Below are 21,475 nucleotides of genomic sequence, written 5' to 3' on the forward strand. Positions count from 1 at the left end.
TTATAAGTAACAAACAGAGACGCGTCTAACAGTGTCCAGTTAATAGGCCAGAATAAAACTATCAATTTATGACTTGCAAAAATACCAATAACCCCTGTCCAGAGACTTTACGCTGACGTGCAACTGCGTGATTGCTCCATTATTTAAAACAGGCGTTTCGGTCGTAGACATGCCCCCGGGCGTTGATGTCTTGACATTCAACCAACTCAAACAGTGTCACAGATGGGCAGTGGGCAAATTCTGCTGAAGGATCGCTTTATGACTCCAGTGGATGCCTTCACATCTGCAACTCTTGCGACATTATCCTTCCCAGGGTACAGTGCTACTATTCGACCCAGTTTCCACTTCACTCAAACAAAAAAAAATCATCAAAATCGGAGCTATTTCTGAGCAGGTCGAGGAATATTTCCTCTCTATTGATTTCATTAAATCTTGGAATCTTAATTCGACGCACTTCCCGGTCTTCGATTAGAACGAAATTTTGCACACGCTCTGAGTTCTGATGACAATACATGACCAGCTAAGAAACGTCATTACAAATCCAATATGGCGGCCTCCACCCCCATGATGTGAATATCAAAGGGTTTGCTGTCAGGAATACTAATAATGGAAAAAAATATTAACAGGAGGGGTTGAAATAGGGGTTGAAAGTTTACATCGAGTTTCGAGAGGTCACGCGGACGAAGTCGCGGGCGTCCGCTAGTATTGTATACAAATATTTGCTACAAGATTTCTTTTTTATTTTGCTCTCTCGCCTCACCTCGTCGTCGAGCCACGGCAGCGCCCACTGCGGCGCCACGCTCAGGTGTCCGTCCAGCATCTCGGCCAGCTGCGGCGCGTCGCACGCGTCGCCCGGCGCACCCGCCAGCGCGCCGCCCGGCAGCGTGGCGGGCAGCACCCACACGCAGCCCGCCGCCGGCGTCAGCCCCGCCGCGCGCCCCGCGCACAGCGCCGCGCGCACCGCCCGCGCGTCCTCCGCCAGCACCAGCAGCACGCGCGCCCGCGCCGCCGCCGCGCGCGCCGCCCACTCGCGCGCCGCGCCCGCCTCCGCCCGCTCGCCGCCTGCCAGCTCCACGTGCGCCGCCAGCTCCACGCGCCGCCGCAGCGCCGCCACCGCCGCGCGCGCGCCCGCGTCCGACAGCGCCGCCGCGCGCCGCCAGCCCAGCGCCGCGCACAGCGCGCCCAGCGCCTCCGCGCCCGCGCGCGCGTCGCCCGCGGCCAGCAGCGCCAGCGCGCCGGCCGGCGCCTGCGCGCTGTACGCCACCACGGGCAGCGCGTGCAGCGGGCCCGGCGCCGTGCGCGCAACGTCGGCCCACGCGGCGCCGCACGCCGGCCCGAACACCGCCGACAGCGCGCCGTACTCGCGCGAGTTCAGCGCGTCGTTCAGGAAGCCGAAGGCGCGCGTCGCGTCGCAGCCGTCGTCGTGCGTCTCCACCTTGAAGCGCAGGGCGGCGCCCGCCCCCGCCGCCGCCGCCTCCGCCTCCGCGTCCGCCTCCGCCAGCGCCGCCGCCGCCGCCAGCGCGCCCGCGTCGAACGCGCGCCGCCGCGTGTCTATCGGCAGCAGCACGGCGGCGCGCAGCTCACGCACCGTCGCGGCCGCCGGGTGCGCCGCCGCGTACTGCGCCGCGGCCGCCGCCGGCCCGTCGCACAGCGCCGTCCGCCGCAGCTCGGCCAGCGGCGCGGCGGCCAGGCGCAGGCGCACCAGCGCGCGCACGGCGCGGGGCGAGCGCGCCAGCTCGCGCGCGTTCACCAACTTCACGAGGCGGCGGCTCTCGAAGGGACACTCGTCGTCGCCGGCCGCGTCGCACGGCGGCGGGCCCAGCGCGCGCCCCGCCTGCGGCGCCCAGTCACACGCGATCGCCGGCTGCGGGGCGGCGCCCGACTCGCCCGGCGCCAGCGCGACGGCGAGCAGCCGATGCGCGCGGATGACGTCGGCCAACACGCGCAGCTCGGCCTCGTCGGGGACCAGCACGGTGGCACAGGAGGCGGCGGTGGGGCACCACGCGGGCCGGAAGGCAGCGCTGGCGTTGGCCGCGGGCGCGTGCAGCTCGGCGGCGGCGCGCTCGTCCGCCAGGTCCAGCAGCGAGCGCGCGCTGGCGCCGCCAGGCGCGTAACAACGGCGCGCTGCCGGGGGCGCCACGTCACCCAACTCATCGAGGCCGGCGTCGCGCAGCGGCCAGGCGGCGGCGGGAGCGCGCGCCGCGGGCGCCAGCAGCAGCGCCACGTGCAGCTCGCCGCGCAGCAGCGCCGCGAACAGCGCGTCGCGGCAGGCGCGCGCGTCGGGCGCGGCGGGCGGCGCGCAGGCGGCGGGCGGCGGCACGGCGCGCGCACGCAGCCCCTCGGCCCGCAGCGCCAGCACCGCCAGCCGCACCAGCACCTCGTCGCGCGCCGCGCTCGCCGTCACCGCCAGCGTCGGCCCCGCCAGGCTCTCCTCTCCTGCACCAGCAGATAGTCGCGATTCAGTGTGTGCGCACATATTTACCGCGCCTTTATTAACTGACTACCGGACCCGCGCATGCTTCGCTTTGATTCATTCCCTACCCTATACTATTCTACTCCCCCATGGGGCGTAGCTATATGCGTATCGGCCGTATCAATGATACGGGGCCCCCCGGACTTCGGGTAGGGTAGGGGTAGGTGTAGGGTAGGGTAGGGGTAGGGTAGGGTAGGGTAGTGGTAGGGTAGGGGTAGAATACGGGTAGGGTAGGGTAGGGGTAGGGTAGGGTAGGGGTAGGGTAGGGTAGGGTAGGGTAGGGTAGGGTAGTGGTAGGGTAGGGGTAGGGGTAGGGTAGGGGTAGGGTAGGGTAGGGTAGTGGTAGGGTAGGGGTAGAATACGGGTATGGCAGGGGTAGAAGTATAATAGGGTAGTGTAGGAATAGAGAATAAGTGCACTTATGACATAATGGTTAAAGCTACAAAGAAATCATGTATGACGGAAATGTTCTCCTTAAAATTATATAAAAACAAAACAGCATAATTATATATGTCTATCTTTTATGGTTTACTCACAATAACACGTGTAACTCCCGACAGCTTATCAGTTCGGAGCAGCGCCGGACCGAGGTAAATTTTAGAATGGAGCGAGATCCAATTATGGCGCCTTTCCTGTTTGCTCCTTACATTATATACTAGGGACGTTTGAAAAGTTCGTAGCCTAATTTATATCGGAATGTCATACATTTTTAACCGACTTAAAAAAAAAGGAGGAGGTTTCTCAATTCGACCGTTTGATTTCGATTCGATTCAAGCCGTTTAAATCATAAAGATTTTAACTGGATTTTCAGATACGGCTTTAATTAACACAGCACTAACTTGGTACCGTCTTCAAACTGATCAGAAGGTAGCACATACGATGTTATGTTTCGCTTCTAATTCAATGGAAACTTTTTTATGATTTTAAGGTCGGTTGTTCTTTTTTATTATTTTTTTTTAAATTACCCTCATGTTAAAGCTACATTATTCAATGTATAGCTATATTAATAGAATTAAATTTTATGCATTCATTTGCATTCGTTACGTTCCCCCTTATTTCTTAACATGAAAAAAAATCGAGTATCTTAATCTTAATAATAAACTTAATCACTGCAATGAAGAACTTGAAGAAGAAAGGTTTAGCAAAAAAAACATTTATGAAGTCATGTTAAAAACTGAAGGTGAATTAGGGCCTTCGTATATATCGTGAACTTTATTCGGCCCTTGGCCGGTGTAGAATAAAGTTTGCGGCCGAAGGCCGCGCGTTTTTTGCGCTTGGGTAAAATGCCCAGCCATAGTCACAGACAGAAGCCCTATTACAAACCCCCGGCCGAAGGCCGGTGCAGAATAAAGTTCGCGGCCGAAGGCCGCGCGTTTTTTGCGCTTGGGTAAAATGCCCAGCCATAGCCACAGTCGAAAGCCATATTACAAACCCCCGGCCAAGGGCCGGTGCACAATAAAATTCGCGGCCGAAGGCCGTGCGTTTTTTGCGCTTGGGTAAAATGCCCAGCCATAGCCACAGTCGAAAGCCCTATTACAAACCCCCGGCCAAAAGCCGGTGCACAATAAAATTCGCGGCCGAAGGCCGTGCGTTTTTTGCGCTTGGGTAAAATGCCCAGCCATAGCCACAGTCGAAAGTCCTATTACAAACCCCCGGCCGAAGGTCGGTCCGATCTTAATGAAACAACAATGTTGCCCTGGACTATGCTTAATCTATTGGTGAAAACCGCATCGAAATCCGTTCAGTAGAACCAGAGAATAGCGCGAACATACAGACAGAAGGACAGACAGACAGACAGACAAGAAAATTAAAAATAATGTTTTCGTATTCAATTGCTCATTTCTAATTGCCCTAACTTGATTTTAGTTAAATTTGGGAAAGTACAGACACTCGATTTTCACTCTTTTATTATAGTATAGATAGATAGATAGATAGATTGACTTTTAGGAAGATAGCTGACACTATTGGCATCTTAACAAAAGGCAAACATCACATAATCGCCTTGGCTTCTTTGAGTTGAACAAATACGCGATCGACTGACGAATTTTCGCAACTGCTTGGAGTTGTTTGAGGCAGATACTTTTTTGTATGTTTTGTGACCATGGTTAAAACCTGAGTATATTACTTTAACTCCAGAAACAAAAGTACAGTCTAAAAAGTGGACACGACCAAGATCCAATGTTCCAAAGTAGTACCTATTGAACCCGCGCGGCGAGTGGCGCTTGGGCGCCCCTGAGATCGCGGCACCCGGGTGTAACGCACCCCATGCACTACAGGTAAAGACTCTAGCTCACGTAGCGCCCGGGTGCAATCATCACCGTAGCGCCCCCTAGTACCTATAAAACCCGCGCGGCGAGCGGCGCTTGGGCGCCCCTGAGATCGCGACTTCCGGGTGTAACGCACCCCCTGCACTATAAGTAAAGACTCTCTAGCTCACGCAGCGCCCGGGTGCAATCATCGCCCTAGCGCCCTCTATTACATGTATATACCCGGGTTAAAATCAACGCACTCCCTGCACCATAGGTAAAGAAAGACGCCTCTATTAGAAGTAAATTCGCGCACGTCGCGTTCATCTCTTCGCTTTAAATATAGACGATCGAAAAGAAAAATAAATTTCTTTTCGATCTTGTCTTTACCATTTCGGCGCCCCCTAGGATTTGGCGCCTGGAGCGACCGCTCCGTTCGCCGTATGGACGGTCCGGCCCTGGTTCGGAGCTTTCTGAATTTATTTGTCTACTCTTACGTTTATACCACTCATCACTCATCCCTGATTAAAATAAGTTATAATTATTACCTATTCAATAAGAAAAATCATATAAATCGGTAAAGAAACACCAAAGTTAGATATACGTGAAATACGCAATGGCTCAGCATATTTCATTTAACTTACGTAACCGCGTGAATACTGGATCATGCTTTAAGCATTATTTTTGGGTAACGGTCGCCGCGCTCGGGTAGGGATAGGGTAGAGAGGGTAGGGGTAGGGTAGGTGTAGGGTAGGGGTAGGGTAGGGGTAGTTGAAAGTTTACATTGACTTTCACGCGGACGAAGTCGCGGGCGTCCGCTAGTTGTTAATAGTTTTGATGAAGCATGTTCAGACTACCTATAAGTAGGTCTGCAACATAGATTTAAGAGTCGGTACTTATAATTCTATGGTCTACAATAACAATAATTATATGTTAGTATTTTAGGTCTTGTTCATAATATAATTATGTTTATTTATTAATTGTAATTAATAATTGTGTTCGTTGGTGTCCTGATACATATAGAAGAAAAAAAGAAGTTTTTACTTTTAAAATTTAAGAATTTCAAAGTAACTTGGAAACTATTTATTTCAAAATTACATCTTTTATCATCATAGGTACCAAAATCAATGCCACGTTTTGTTCGTAATTTTATAACTCAAGAACGGGCTCACCTATGGAAACCAAATGTTTGGACTGTTTAGTAGATGGTTTAGGGTAGGGAAGGCCTAGAGGTAGGGTATGGATAGGAAAGAACTATTCTCACACGTTAAGTATCAAAAGTCTTTTTTCAAGTTTCCATCTTGCATACCTACTCAGATCTCACGTATTCACGGTACACCTCTGCGTTTGTCCTTATAAACAAAATGTTTATAAAGATGATCAAGACAAACGAGCTAGTGCGGCTAGACCACTCCACAGACGCCACTCACCGACGGCGGCGGCGAGCGGCACCGGCAGCAGCGCCGGCAGCAGCGCCGGCAGCAGCGCCGGCAGCAGCGCCGGCAGCAGCAGCGACAGCGCCCTGTGCACACGAATGCTTACTGTGAACATTCCAGCGTTTCATTCAACAAGAGGCTACTTCCGCTATCTATTGGAAACGTTAAACAATATCTGTTACTTGTATACTTGTAGGTAGCGTTTTCTTACTATTGACCCGACATTCGTACCTCATGTGCGGCTCGTGCGGCTGGTGCGGCGCGTGCGGAGCGAGCGGCTGGTGCGGCGCGTGCGGCTCGCTCGGTTGGTGCAGTTAGTGTGCCGCGCACGGCCCGGCGGCCGAGGCCCTCTGCCGGACAAATAACTTTATTCAGAATCATATATTTTTTAATTACTTATAAACAATCGTGGGCAAAGTAAAACAAAAAGAATTTTATAACAGTAGTGGTTCTTTGAGTAGGATGAAACGAGAGGCTCTCTCCAAGGTGAATGACTTACGTTAAAATCTCGTTTCATCCTACTCAAACAACCGAGCGGGGAGTAGCCACAACTTTCAAATACTACTTTACCGACGTTCCAAGAGCGGGCCAAATAAATAGACAATAATTATAATTTCCTCGTAATTGAAATGGAATTTCCTCAAATTCGAAATGAAAAGTAGAGTGTTTAACACGGGTAAAAGAATCAATTTCTACTCGGACTATAGCCGCCCTCGTTACGCTCGTGCTCGTCTTAATATCTCGGGAATTGATTCTTTCCACTCTTGGTTAACAATCTACTGTTTATTGCATTGTTCGAATCAGAAAAAAGACTACTTCAAATGGTCTGGGTCACGTAACTCTACGATGAATAGTTATAAAATTAACATTTTAAAAAATAGGGTTTAACTTTAACTTAAATGCCTGCATTCAAAAAGGTTGTACGTAACTTGATTTGTTAATTAAGTTGTCCTGACACATATTGTTCAACAATGGTTTTTTTATTTTTAAAATCCACTTCTGAGATTTTTTTTTAACTAATAAATAATAGTTAACTACATATTTATTCAATTCAATTCAATTCAAAGCCTTTATTAATCCTTACATAAGTTTTACATAATTTTTAACAACATTAACAATATATTTTTTTTTTTTTTTTATTATTATTATGTTTTTTATATTTTATATTAGATTATTTTATATTAGAGCCAGTTCCTTCCTGCTAATTGGACGATATCATCGCACCAGCGGGTCTTTGGTCTGCCTACTTTTCTTTTTCCCGCAGGTCCAGGACACGCGGTAGTTCTTAATGTCCATCGATCGTCTGTTAGTCTTGAGACGTGTCCAGCCCACTTCCACTTCAGTTTTAAGGCGTATTTTAATGCGTCAGTTAGTTTTGTCTTCTGTCTAATGTCTTTGCTTTTTACCTTTTGAATTTTTCTTAAGTTCAGTAAGCTCCTCTCCATCGCCCTTTCACATGTCACGATTTTATTACTAATATTTTTGGTGTGAACCCATGTTTGGCAAGCATAAGTTAGACAGGGGAGGATACATGTATCAAATAGAGTTCTTTTTAGATTTAGTGGGTAAGTCCCTTTCATTATTTCTCTGTGCGCCCAGTATTTGTTCCACGTAGTAGTAATTCGTCTCTCTACTTCTTCTTCTGCACTTGTAACACTAAATGATATTTGTTTACCAAGATATATATACGAATCAACGTACTCTAATGCTGTATTATTTAACTGAATTGCATTTTTTGAACTATTTGTCATTATTTTGGTTTTATTTATATTCATTTCGAGTCCAACTTTTCTGCTCTCTAAATCCAGAGTGTTGATCATGTTTTCGAGTTTACCACTATGTTCTGCAAAGAGTGCGATGTCATCGGCAAATCGGAGGTGACTCAGGTAATTGCCAGAAATATTAATGCCCTCGTTTGTCCAGTCTAATTGGTAGAAAACATTGGCTAAAACTGCAAGAAATAGTTTTGGGGATATTGGATCACCTTGTCTTACCCCTCTACGAATATATATTTCATCTCCGCATTGTTCTAACTTAATTCTGCTTTTACTGTTAATGTAGACATTTTTCAATATGTTAATATATTTTTTGTTTATATTGCAATTGTTTAGGGCTTCCCAAATCGAATGGTGGGATATACTATCGAATGCTTTTGTGTAATCTATGAAGCCAATATACAGTGGTTTGTTGAATTCCCTATATTTTTCGATATTCAATTACATGTATATGGTCAATTGTGCTAAATCCTGATCTAAACCCCGCCTGTTCTACTGGTTGAAAGCTGTCAATTTGTGGACCAATTCTAATTAAGAGGATTGATGTAAATAATTTGTAGATGTTTGAAAGAAGACTTATTGGTCGATAGTTTGAAATTTGTAGAGGGTCGCCTTTTTTGTACAAAAGAATGATTTCTGAAGTGGTCCATTGATTTGGCAATTGTCCTGTGTCTATGATTGTATTAAATAATAAAGTAAATGGAGAAGTTAGTAAGAACGCTGCAATTTTTATGATTTCATTTGGGATGTTGTCTGGTCCTGCACTTTTACCTATTTTAAGATTTTTAATATGTTTAAGTGTTTCCATTTCACATATTGGTGTGAATTCACCTGTTTCATTGTGATCTGTTTCTTCGATAGTGCTATTTTGTTCTTCGGGTAGTTTAGAGTATAAGTCCTTATAAAATTTTGTAGCGCAGTCCAGCAAATCTGACCTACTATTCAGTTTCTGGTTGCCAGAGCTAAGGGCTGTTATCCAATTTTTATGTGATTTTAATTCGTGTTTGGCTCTTTTGTAACTTCTGTGTTGTGTTAGATTTTTTTCAATAACATTTTTTCTGTGATTTTCATAATCCTTTCTTATTTTTTTTATTCGTAGTTTTAAATAGATAACTAAGTTCTTTTTTCGTTTCTCTATCTTTATGTTTGCGTTTTAATAGTTCTGAACGCCTTTCGATAAGTTTTTTGGTTTCCTCGCTTAAAATGCTTCTTCTTTGTTTATCTGGATATATTTGAGGCTCAATATTTGTTTTTATTATAGCTTCTAGAGAATCGTAAAAGGTCTGCACATTAATGTTTCGTTCAGAGGAAATAGTATCTTTCAATTTATTTAGGAGTTTTGTTAAATTATTTAGATAAACATCGACTTCGTGTTCAGTACGTGGAATTTTAAAAGATTTTTTGAATGTTTTTCTGCATAATCTCTTATTTTTGATCATGAATGTGGCTCTAACTAGTCTGTGATCTGATGGAAATTGAAAGTTGTTTAGCACTTCTAAATTTGAGACTGATTTTACGAAATTTGTTAAAATTAAATCTATTTCGTTTTTTGTCTTTCCATCGGGTGAAATCCAGGTCCATCGACGGTGAACTTTTTTGTTAAAAAACGTGTTAACTATAGAGAGTTTATGTTCGAGGGCATGTGATATAAGGAGTTCTCCCCTTTTGCTTCTTGCTCCGTAGCCAAAATTACCCATTACAATGCCTTCGTTTTTTCTCGGTTGCCCTATTTTGGCGTTGAACTCACCCAGTAATATAATATTTTTGTTTGCAAATTCGTAGGCTTTATTTAGTGTATTGTAAAAGTTGAGGATGTCTTCTTCACTCGAATCTTCCGTGGGAGCATAGGCTTGTATGATAGAGATAGTCATGTTATTAAAGTTAAGCTGCAGCATTGCTACTCTGTCTGAGAATTACACACTACTACACTACATACATACTACACTACATAATTATATCAGCATTTAATCCCTTTGCACTACTTTAAATAATTATTGAAATTGAATGAATGACGACACCTGCATGCACCTGATCGGTGGCCTACGTCACAGTAGATATATATCTACTGTGCCTACGTCGTCGGTTGCTCAACTACTGGAATGGTACAAGTTCCTCGAGTACAGGTGGCGTTAACATTCATTATTTATGTTATTGTGGAAGATGTATCAGTGTTGGTATAAAAGAGACTTGAGTTCAGTTGTTTGTTACGCAGTGTAGACACCGTGACTCTGCCAGTCGGGTTAGATTTTGTACAATAATGTTTTGTTTGAGAACATAACGGGCAGGGAAGGTAATGCATTCTGAAGGGATCCTTGAAACCTAATCCGCTCGCCCGTAGTTTATGTTATCGTTCAACGGGGGAGGGGGCGGGGGGCGGGTGACGGATGTAAATGAAAGCATCGATAAGTGTTATTACTTATATAAAATCATATCGAGTAGATAACGTAGAGCATGCGTCACGCGAAGCTATCGAATGAAAGTCACGGCGCCCGCCGCGGGAGTGAGCGGGGCCGACCTCGACGTTTTCATAATTATCTGTGACAAGTGGGACCAGTTCATTTTTAAAATAAATGGAATTTAATTTAATTTACTATCACTGTGCAAAACTGCTTTTGTTCAGTGCGGCACGGGGTCTATCGACCCGGTATTTTCTTTTGCATATAATATACTCTAAACAACTAATCCACTGACACCTTCAAACACAGATCAGTTGGTTCGTTATCTATCATTCATTAACATCATCATATCAGCCAATGGACGTCCACTGCAGGACATAGGCCTTTTGTTGGGACTTCCAAACATCACGATACTGAGCCACCTGCATCCAGCGAATCCCTGCGACTCGCTTGATGTCGTCAGTCCACCTGGTGGGGGGTCGGCCAACATTGCGCTTACTTGCGCCATTCCAGCATATGGCGACCCCGCAGTAGTATTTAGCAATATGAAAAATAAATTCCTTCAACTAGGTAGGTGGTCACCTTTAATACCAACAATCAACTACTATACCTACATATAATAATCCTATTTTCAGGTGTGACATTTAACAATTTGTGTACTTTTGGTCACCCTAACCAAACGTCAATATTCATCAATAATCAGAATAATTATCAAACAGTTGTCTAGCAGCTAGCTTTTCTATCATGGTTTGCAGTTGCAGACAAACCGCCGTGTACAGATTAAGGAAGCTGTTTCCGACTCCGGGTGAAGGGTGTGGGTTCAACAAACTGTTAAAATTAAAAAGAACTGGAGACATGTGGGGCATGTCAGTGAAAGTAATATCTAACATCATTGATGTCATTGCTCCCCACTTATCTATTATTTTTAATGAATGCGTGGATTTGGGTATCTTTCCGAACCTAATGAAACATGGCAAACTGTTACCACTTTTTAAATCAGGTGACAAAACTGATGTTAATAATTATAGACCAATTACAATACTGCCAACACTTAGTAAGGTTTTTGAAAAAATCATTTTAAATCAACTTTTAAGTCATTCTAATTTGAATAATTTATTTCATCCTGAACAGTATGGTTTTACTAAAGGTCGCAGTACAACTGATGCAGGTGCTAAACTTTTAAAACATATATATGATGCATGGGAAAATGCTAAGAATGCTATTGGTGTATTTTGTGATTTGTCCAAAGCATTCGATTGTGTTGACCATAACATTCTTTTACTTAAGTTAAGCCACTATGGCATAAAAAGTGTTGCACTTGATCTCATCGCCTCTTATCTTAGTGATAGAACACAAAAGGTATGCATAAATGATTCAAAGTCTCGCGGTTTTTCTAACACAATGGGCGTCCCACAGGGTTCAATTCTGGGTCCTTTTCTATTCCTAGTGTACATAAACGATTTACCACACCATGTTAGCGGCATCTGTGAGATAGTACTGTTTGCTGACGACACATCCCTAATTTTTAAGAGTGACAGAAGTAAAGATAATTCCGACGATGTAAACCGTGCCATATCGCATGTGTCGCATTGGTTCACTGTTAACAACTTACTTTTAAATGCAAAGAAAACTAAATGTATTGAGTTTTCATTACCAAATGTTATAAAATTAGATAAGTCTATAATGATCAATGGTGAAACACTAGATATAGAGAATTCCACAGTTTTCCTGGGAGTGACCTTGGATTCCAAACTTCAGTGGGGTGCTCATATAGAAAAACTGTCAGGTAAACTCAGCTCAGCTGCTTTTGCAGTGAGAAAAATAAGACAGTTTACTGATGTTGATACAGCTAGACTTGTTTATTTTGCGTACTTTCACAGCGTAATGTCTTACGGTATTTTGTTGTGGGGCAAGGCTGCTGATATACATTCTATATTTGTACTTCAAAAAAGAGCAATTCGAGCAATATATCAACTAAAATCACGCGAGTCCCTTCGTCAAAAGTTTAAAGAAATAGGCATTTTAACAGTAGCCTGTCAGTATATATATATAACAGTATAGTTTATGTAAGACAAAATATTAATTTGTACAAACGAAAATGAGATTTAAACCCACGTCTTACTAGACACGGGCATAAGTTAGTTATTTCTGCATATCGTCTCCAAAGAGTTAAAAAATCTTTTGTGGGTTTGGGTGTACTCTTCTATAACAAGATCCCCAAGACTGTGATGGACTTGCCAATGCACAACTTTAAGCAATGTGTTAAAAAACATTTACTTAGTCGAGATTACTACACTATTGATGAGTTCCTTAACGACAAAGGTGCTTGGAGGCCATTGGATCAGCTTCCACCTTCACACAGGAAATAAAACTATAAGAAATTGTAATTTAATTGTTATCAAATGTAAATTATAATACTGTATGACTTTTTCAAAAGAGGAACTGTTGAGATTCTCGCCGGTATCTTCTCAGCAGAACCTGCCTTCCGAACCGGTGGTAGAATCTTTACAAATAGTCAACTGACGTGTCAAAAGTGCTTGTAAACTGAGCCTACTTGAAATAAATGAATTTTGAATTTTTTTGAATTTCAAATCCGGTCCGGGTCATGCACCTCCAACTTTTCAGCTGTGTGGATTTTAAGAAATTATATATCACGTATCTCAAACGGCGAAGGAAAACATCGTGAGGAAATCGGCATACCAGAAAATTTTAATAATTCTCTGCGTGTGTGAAGTCTGCCAATCCGTATTGGGCCAGTGTGGTGGACTATTGGCCTACCCCCTCTCATTCTGAGAGAAGACTCGAGCTCAGCTGTGAGCTGAATATGTGATAATGAACAAATGGGCCACGAATCGTATTACAAAACTATAACTCAATAAATGAACTATTATTATTAAAAAGTTTTTTAAATATTAATTATTGTTCATGTTTTGAGTTTTGACCCTTCAGGGGTACAATTTTTAAAAATCATGAATTACATTATTTCTAGTATTTTTCTAGTAGTACACATAAACATGCCACAAGGTACACATACCTTGAAGGAGTTTCTATGTAAACTTTCAACCCTCAACTTCTGATTTAATTTTCGCACAAAAGTATCCTAGGTATAATCTTCTTCGTATTATGGTCTCAAAGTGTCCCAAGTTTCATTTGTTAGATTTTTAATTATTTAAATAATTATAAATACATAAGACAACATATAAAAACTCCTTCTTCCAGATAAATGTTTTAATCTGTACTGTTTATTAATGATAATGGTTTTATTCTGAGGTTGGTAGGGTATTGTGATATATACTCTATGTAAAAAATTTTAATAAAAAAAATTCAACCGACTTCCAACTCAAAAATTAACCTAAACTAAAAAGCAAAAAATAACATCTTACCTATGTGCTACCTTCTGATCAGTTTGAAGGCGGTGCCAGGCCAGTGATGTTTTAATTCAAGCCGTTTAAATTACACAATTTCTGTGGTTATTTCAGAAACAGCTTTAATTAAAATATGACACTGGATTGGCACCGCCTTCAAACTGATCAGAAGGTAGCACATAGGTAAGATGTTATTTTTTGCTTTTTAGTTTAGGTTAATTTTTGAGTTGGAAGTCGGTTGAATTTTTTTTATTAAAATTTTTATTTTTTAATTTTTAGTTTTAGCACACCTACTGAGTGTGAACTGACTGTCCTCCGTCTTCATCACCAGACCCCCTATGCAGTCACAATCCATATGGGTGGAAAGTTCTCATCAATATAAAATTTATCAAGTCCAACCACAAGGTAGCTACTGTGAACCGTCGAGGAGTTCCCTTAACTCTCCTTCATCTTCATCACCAGACCTCTAATACAGTCATAACCTATCCAGGTGGAAAGTTCTCATCAATACAAAATTATCAAGTCAAAACACAAGGTAGCTACTGTGAACCGTCGAGGAGTTCCCTTAACTATCCTTCGTTTTCCTCACCAGACCCCTAATACAGTCACAACCCATCTAGGTGGAAAGTTCTCATCAATACAAATTTATCAAGTCCAAACACAAGGTAGCTACTGTGAACCGTCGAGGAGTTCTCTTCACTGTCCTTCGTCTTCATCATCAGACCCTTAATACAGTCACAACCCATCTAGGTGGAAAGTTCTCATCAATACAAATTTATCAAGTCCAAACACAAGGTAGCTACTGTGAACCGTCGAGGAGTTCTCTTCACTGTCCTTCGTCTTCATCATCAGACCCTTAATACAGTCACAACCCATCTAGGTGGAAAGTTCTCATCAATACAAATAAATTAAGCCCAAACAAAAGGTACCTGCTGTAAATCGTTGACGAGTTCCATCGTCAGTGTATCGGCTCCATCATCAGACCAACTCCAGACCTTCATAAAATTGTAGTGGTTTAAAATACCTTATGGAAACACTAACAAACGCACTAGCCGTCTCTACGATTTTCAAAAGTTCCCCTCGATTTCTCCAGGATGCCATCATCAGATCCTGACATGAAAAAAATGGGACCACCCTGGAATCAAACCCTTCACAACAAAAAAAGAATTTTCAAAATCGGTCCACAAATGACGGAATTATCGCTGGACATACATAAAAAAAAAAAAAAAAAAAAAAAAAAAACATACATACAGCCGAACGTAGAACCTCCTCCTTTTTGGAAGTCGGTTAAAAAGAGGCGAACATGCGATTATGTGGCGTGAAGTTTATTTAATTAATGTATTATCCATCTACCAAAGTAACGATTTGTTTAAGAATGAGTAATAAGTTATTTGAAATACAGTTTATACATTCCAGCTTGTGTTATTTTATTCCATTGCTTTTATCAGAAGTGAGAGTACCTACGAACACGATGTCATTACCTACATTAAAGTCGATCTACAGAAAGAAAATGTAACGGCATTTAAATGAAGTGTGAATTTGGGAAACAGTGGTTTACATTACGAGAAATGCGATAAAAATCATACGTGTGTACAACCATTAAGTATGTATACCACTGACGGCTATGGGACGCACGCCGCACTGGTCCCGGTAAAAGTATTTATGCGATGTCGGTTGTCGATGCTTACAATATCTAACAAGAATGAAGAAACGTAAACGTAACACACTTATACCATGTTGACGATATTTATGAGCAAAACAGTCAAACAGTCCAACAGCACTCATAAGAGGATATTATTTGAAAAACTGCGAGAGAACAGAGAAGAACGTGTAAATTAATAACAAAATACAAAGATGCATGTGTGGTGTTAGCTGCAGAGTTATATGAGATGGAATCCTGTTGGTTTGACGGATGAGAAATACCAATGATGTCTAAATATATTAAACTAGGTGTCTGGTGAGTTTTATTAGTTTGATTAAACAGCCTCATAAATTATTCAGTTGTGACTAATATGAAATAAAATTACAAAGAATAAATAATCACTAGGTGAAACTAAGTATGGTTGATAGGTTGTCAGTTTGTCTGGCTTATTGTCAAAACATTTTTGTTAGATGACTATATCTAGGAAACCAAAATCATTTAAGTGAAAAGTACACACACACAAACACACATACACACTGCTCAAGAAATTAACGTATGAAGACAGACCACTCTAGGGTTGTTAGGATGTAGGACACTGGCATAATGTAATATTGAGAAATCTTAATTATAGAACTACATTACATCCGTTGCTGACATGGGACTAAAATGAATTAACTAAAATATTGTTTTTTTTTGTGCCTGTAACTTCAAACTATACATTTGTTATATGTGAGTTTTTATGACTGAATAACATAAAAATTAAAAATATATGAAGTTTTATGTAATGGTTCAAGTATTATTTTAGGCCTTGATGTAGGTACCTGATAACAAGTTTTGAGACAGCTATTACAATATTTTCAGATAGGATTTGCTTAGATATATCATTATGTAGATTACTGTATGTACTTAATATAAATTTTTTTAAATCTTTTAAGAAATTGGATTGATAGATTTCTTGAAAAATAAATTTGTAGTTATGTTTGAAAACCTATTTAACTATTCAAGCGTTGACAACATGCCTTCAGCCTATTTAGTATAGAACAGTTATTAACAATCTGCAGCAACACAGTAAATGATTCTTATCCATGAATATTATTATATTCGGCTTATCTACAAGAGTACTAAGAGATATTATGATATTCATCTTAATGAAATCTTATAATTAATTAAATTGGAGATTTTTTTTTAGGGTGATATTAAAAAGTTACTTGTGTGACAATTGAGTAATAAATAATTAATTATAATAATATCATTGATCACAAATTGTCTTAGAGCCCAGTCTGTATGGACTTCAAGTAAAGAGACACAGATTGCCATAAATAGGTTGTAAAATATTTGTCTAAGACATATTTTGACAGTTTTGTGGGTGGGTGACGTTGGGCTCTCTTTTCATTAATGGTCATGTGCAGATGTATAGATTCTACATACAAGTAAATTAACCATACTATTGCTGTTGTTTTAGATTCAATCAATCAGTTTATTATTTGCAGATACACTAGTGTATTTAATCCATGTCTCATTTGTTTATTTCTAGCATTTTATTAGATTGCAACATTTTGTATAATTATGAAAATTAGTAATTATTATGGGGTTGTGGTTAGAATTATATATTCGGATGGTTACAATGATATGTGCATAAGGTTTTAACTAGGGTATACTAGTACACTAAAGGTAAAAAAAAAAATTAGAAAATTCCTTGGCCAACATATTAAGTGGTATAGGTTTTGAATATAGATTTGTATTGGGTCCTTAGGTAGTCAGTACATTTGTGCATCTACAAAGTGCACGCCACCGAGTTGTTGGTACCTGCATGCAACTGATGGGTGGTCTGCATCAAGTATGAATCAATATAGAGACTTAAATCATTACATCAGTAAAATAATTAATGGATATAGCCAAAAAAAAAAAAAAAAAAAGAAATTTAACAGAATTAAAAAAAAAAGAATATACTAAAATTAATGAATAGGTAAAACCTCTGATAGCAAACTAGAGGTATATAACAAAGGGGGTGGTCTGGTCTAAGACAGGTTTATGCTACTATTATTACAAAAAAGGGGGTAGTCTGAAGATAATTATACAATACATAGTCAAATATCATCTTTTCTTATCTAGTGATAACTACTAGGATTGGATTACATACTAAAATTATTACAATCATAAATCGCAATATTTTCAAGAAGTCTTTATTATCATTAAAAAAAAAAAAGCATTTCTTTAAGAGAAAGAGTCTTTTGTCTGAATTAAAGTAAATTGATAGATTAACACATGTTTAACATTTTATTTCATTTTATGTACCGGGTCTAAGGTTCATTCAATTATAGACTGATTTTCTCTTGGATGCTAGGTATGCTAGTTATGTTAAATTAAATTATTTGTCAAACAAGTATGATATTTATCTGAACGATTAAGTGACTGAGCTATGTGATACTGTGTGAAAATATTTGATTACAGATCCGAGATGCATGGATATTGATTGATGAATATGGGATATATGAGATTCTCATGATAATCATCGGGTTGAACACAGCCCTATTCGACAGTTGACCCAAATCACAAAGATGAGAGAAGTTACACTATGTATTGATAACACACGATTTAAATTTAGTATTTTTATTTATGATATGATGATATTATAATTATGTATTATATTGAGAGTTATTAGTTTTGATATCATATATACATATATTTTAAATATTTGCTCACATCCATGATGTTATTCATTAATTATGACTTACTGATGACGATTTGTGTTTTGGTAAAATTTTAATATAAGGATAGATGTATTACACAGGCCGACACGATTTTCGTTGTCCAAGATATAATTATTTTTTTTCTACTGATTTTGTAGTGCTGATTACGAAATCAGACCTAATTTTATCATATCACATCAGATTTTTAGTAAAATTAATATATTCGCTAGTTTTGATTTTTCAGTGAAATTTTCGAGTTTTGGCACTCTTTCTTTGAATTAAGCGACCTCTCATGAGAAATTACTTCAGTTATAACAACGACACACCTATTTGTAACGCGTTTCGTGGAAATAAGCTGTTATAGTGCCTTTGTTAAAAAAAAATATATATATATTTTAGTTAATGGTTTTTTTTGTTGTTGGAAAACGTCTGATAAACATAACGTCTTCTATAAAGTGTCACAATAGTCCAGATATATTTTGTTACATTTGTTGAAACTTTATGATTCTAAGCAAAAACTGAAAAATTTGTGGAAAATATGTATAATAAATATGTAGCTTATTTTGACTTCAAAATACAAATAAAATCGTGGACTCTGCAGTTTGTACTAATCGTGTTGAACAATTAAGGCAGTGGACACTGGACATACAGCAAAAGACAATCTCTACCTTTTGGTACTACCTATGATATAGTGAAAGCAAGACAATCATACAGATATTGTTATTTTTGCTGTATGTTAGAAGCTTTTAAAGTAAAATTTGTTTTCCTTTTTGTAAAAAAAATTGATGTGATAGAGTAATTGTGCAGGTATTTTTGTGTTCAAAATACTATAAATTACTGATAATTTTTACTGAAATCAAAACAACGTTCAAAAAGTATTCATTTGTCGGCCGGTGTTATCGATAATATTTTAGATAGTATTATAGTATAGTAGTGTTATGACGACTAATATACCGTTATTTGTTTTGTGAATGATTATGGATATATTTGTTGTATAATAATTTCTCTATTGATTATTACACAGCAAAATAAAATAAATAAATAAATATAAAAAGATTCCAACGAATTGATAAACTCCTTTTTTTTTGAAGTCGTTTAAAAATGTATGTATATGTATTTATATCTGATTTTATATTTTGATTATCTTCTATCACATGTCATCTGGAAGTCTAACACGATCATGAAGTCCTGTAACTATATTAGTTCTGAACTTGATGGTGAGGGGTTCGGTGCAGATGCAACACATCATCTGGAAGTCTAACACGATCACAAAGTCCTGTAATTTTACTAGTTCTGGACTTGGTGGTGAGGGGTTCGGTGCAGATGTCACACATCATCTGGAAGTCTAACACGATCACAAAGTCCTGTAACTTTACTAGTTCTGGACTGGGTGGTGAGGGGTTCGGTGCAGATGCCATTAATCGATGATGACGAATTTGACAAATATAAATAATGTTTTGAAATGATGAAAATAGATAAGTTGATTGACAAAAGCTTCACATGAACATTATGTTTATTTATAATATGTATCACTCTTATTCTTATTTAACATTTTTATGATAAAAGTATATAGAAGAAATCAAGAATTTCATTATAGTTTCATGGATTCTTTTAAATAACTTATGGGATGCTGTGTGATAATTAATTATAAAAATTTATTGTTAACATTGTTCTATTTATAGTTGATATTATAGTAATGTCATAATTTCATGATATTCTTGTGTTGTTTGGGGACAAACTTTTAGTAAGGATGGCCGAATATTAGAAGATAAAGACATTACATTTGTAAATATTACATATCGTCTATGTACTTAATGCTTTAAATTAATCTACTACTCTGTCTAAGTTAATTACAATATTTAATAAGTCTCTGTCTAGAGTAAAGCTCCCTCTTGTCATCTGGAAGCTCAGACAAATATTAGAAGATAAAGACATTACATTTGTAAATATTACATATCGTCTATGTACTTAATGCTTTAAATTAATCTACTACTCTGTCTAAGTTAATTACAATATTTAATAAGTCTCTGTCTAGAGTAAAGCTCCCTCTTGTCATCTGGAAGCTCAGACAAATATTAGAAGATAAAGACATTACATTTGTAAATATTACATATCGTCTATGTACTTAATGCTTTAAATTAATCTACTACTCTGTCTAAGTTAATTACAATATTTAATAAGTCTCTGTCTAGAGTAAAGCTCCCTCTTGTCATCTGGAAGCTCAGACAAATATTAGAAGATAAAGACATTACATTTGTAAATATTACATATCGTCTATGTACTTAATGCTTTAAATTAATCTACTACTCTGTCTAAGTTAATTACAATATTTAATAAGTCTCTGTCTAGAGTAAAGCTCCCTCTTGTCATCTGGAAGCTCAGACATACATAAGACCTACCTCGCTAGATGTTGTTTTTCGTCAAAGTACATGATTTACTTGTATGATCTAATGCGATTATAAGAACTGTCTCTGTAGAATCGAGGTTTCATAGTTATAACTTTATATTAACATAACTTTTAGTTTAGTTTAGGAATGACAAAATGACAGACAATTTTGTCATGAATTTGGGTAATTGGACTGAATCTGGAAGTGATTAAAGATTGAATTTATTTCTAATTTGTAAAAACAAGAATTAACATACCAGTTTAACTGAATTTAAGTGTTTGGATTTTTATCAATAGAATCACTATCAAAATCTGTATAGGTCTGTATTCACAATTTGTAAATATTGAATGAGAAATCTGTTAAACTATAATTATATAATTCTTAAAGAATAATTAAATGTATTGTAGGGTGTTTCAACATATTGTTAAATCAAGGTTTAAAATTAGAAAATATCTGTAATGACAAAATTGAATTTTACTACTTGTAAATCAGTGAATTTAGCAAGTAGTAATAATAATAGATTAATTGGGACTCACTTTTGTTATAATTAGAAATTATTGGAGAATTAATGAGTTGTGGTAATAAACATAAATTAAAATTTTAAATACTATGAGACATAGTTCAGTGAATCTTTATAATAATGTAATGTTAGAATTTATTTGTGTTTACAAAGTTTGAGGACAAACTTGTAGTCAGTATGGCCGAATGTTAGATTTTTAATTATTTAAATAATTATAAATACATAAGACAACATATAAAAACTCCTTCTTCCAGATAAATGTTTTAATCTGTACTGTTTATTAATGATAATGGTTTTATTCTGAGGTTGGTAGGGTATTGTGATATATACTCTATGTAAAAGAGGCGAACATGCGATTATGTGGCGTGAAGTTTATTTAATTAATGTATTATCCATCTACCAAAGTAACGATTTGTTTAAGAATGAGTAATAAGTTATTTGAAATACAGTTTATACATTCCAGCTTGTGTTATTTTATTCCATTGCTTTTACATTTAAATTCATTCTGTACTTTCAGCCTGATGCCTGGTGAATAAAAATACGGA

At 39.2% G+C, this 21,475-nt stretch overlaps 1 protein-coding gene across 5 annotated transcripts in view; it reads right to left on the reverse strand.

Moving 5' to 3' along the window:
- The window catches only part of LOC112052940 (uncharacterized), a 44,980-nt gene that overhangs the window by 1,910 nt on the left and 21,595 nt on the right, over positions 1-21,475 (reverse strand). For all 5 annotated transcript variants that reach the window (XM_052891375.1, XM_052891378.1, XM_052891374.1 and 2 more), the window contains 3 exons: positions 6,387-6,505; positions 6,150-6,241; positions 761-2,436 (listed from right to left, as the gene is read on the reverse strand). In XM_052891375.1, coding sequence (XP_052747335.1) covers positions 761-2,436; positions 6,150-6,241; positions 6,387-6,391 — 1,773 coding nt within the window. In that variant the 5' untranslated portion in view covers positions 6,392-6,505. The remainder of the gene's footprint in view (positions 1-760; positions 2,437-6,149; positions 6,242-6,386; positions 6,506-21,475) is intronic.

This window comes from Bicyclus anynana, chromosome 3, assembly GCF_947172395.1.
Source record: "Bicyclus anynana chromosome 3, ilBicAnyn1.1, whole genome shotgun sequence".
NCBI lineage: Eukaryota > Metazoa > Arthropoda > Insecta > Lepidoptera > Nymphalidae > Bicyclus > Bicyclus anynana.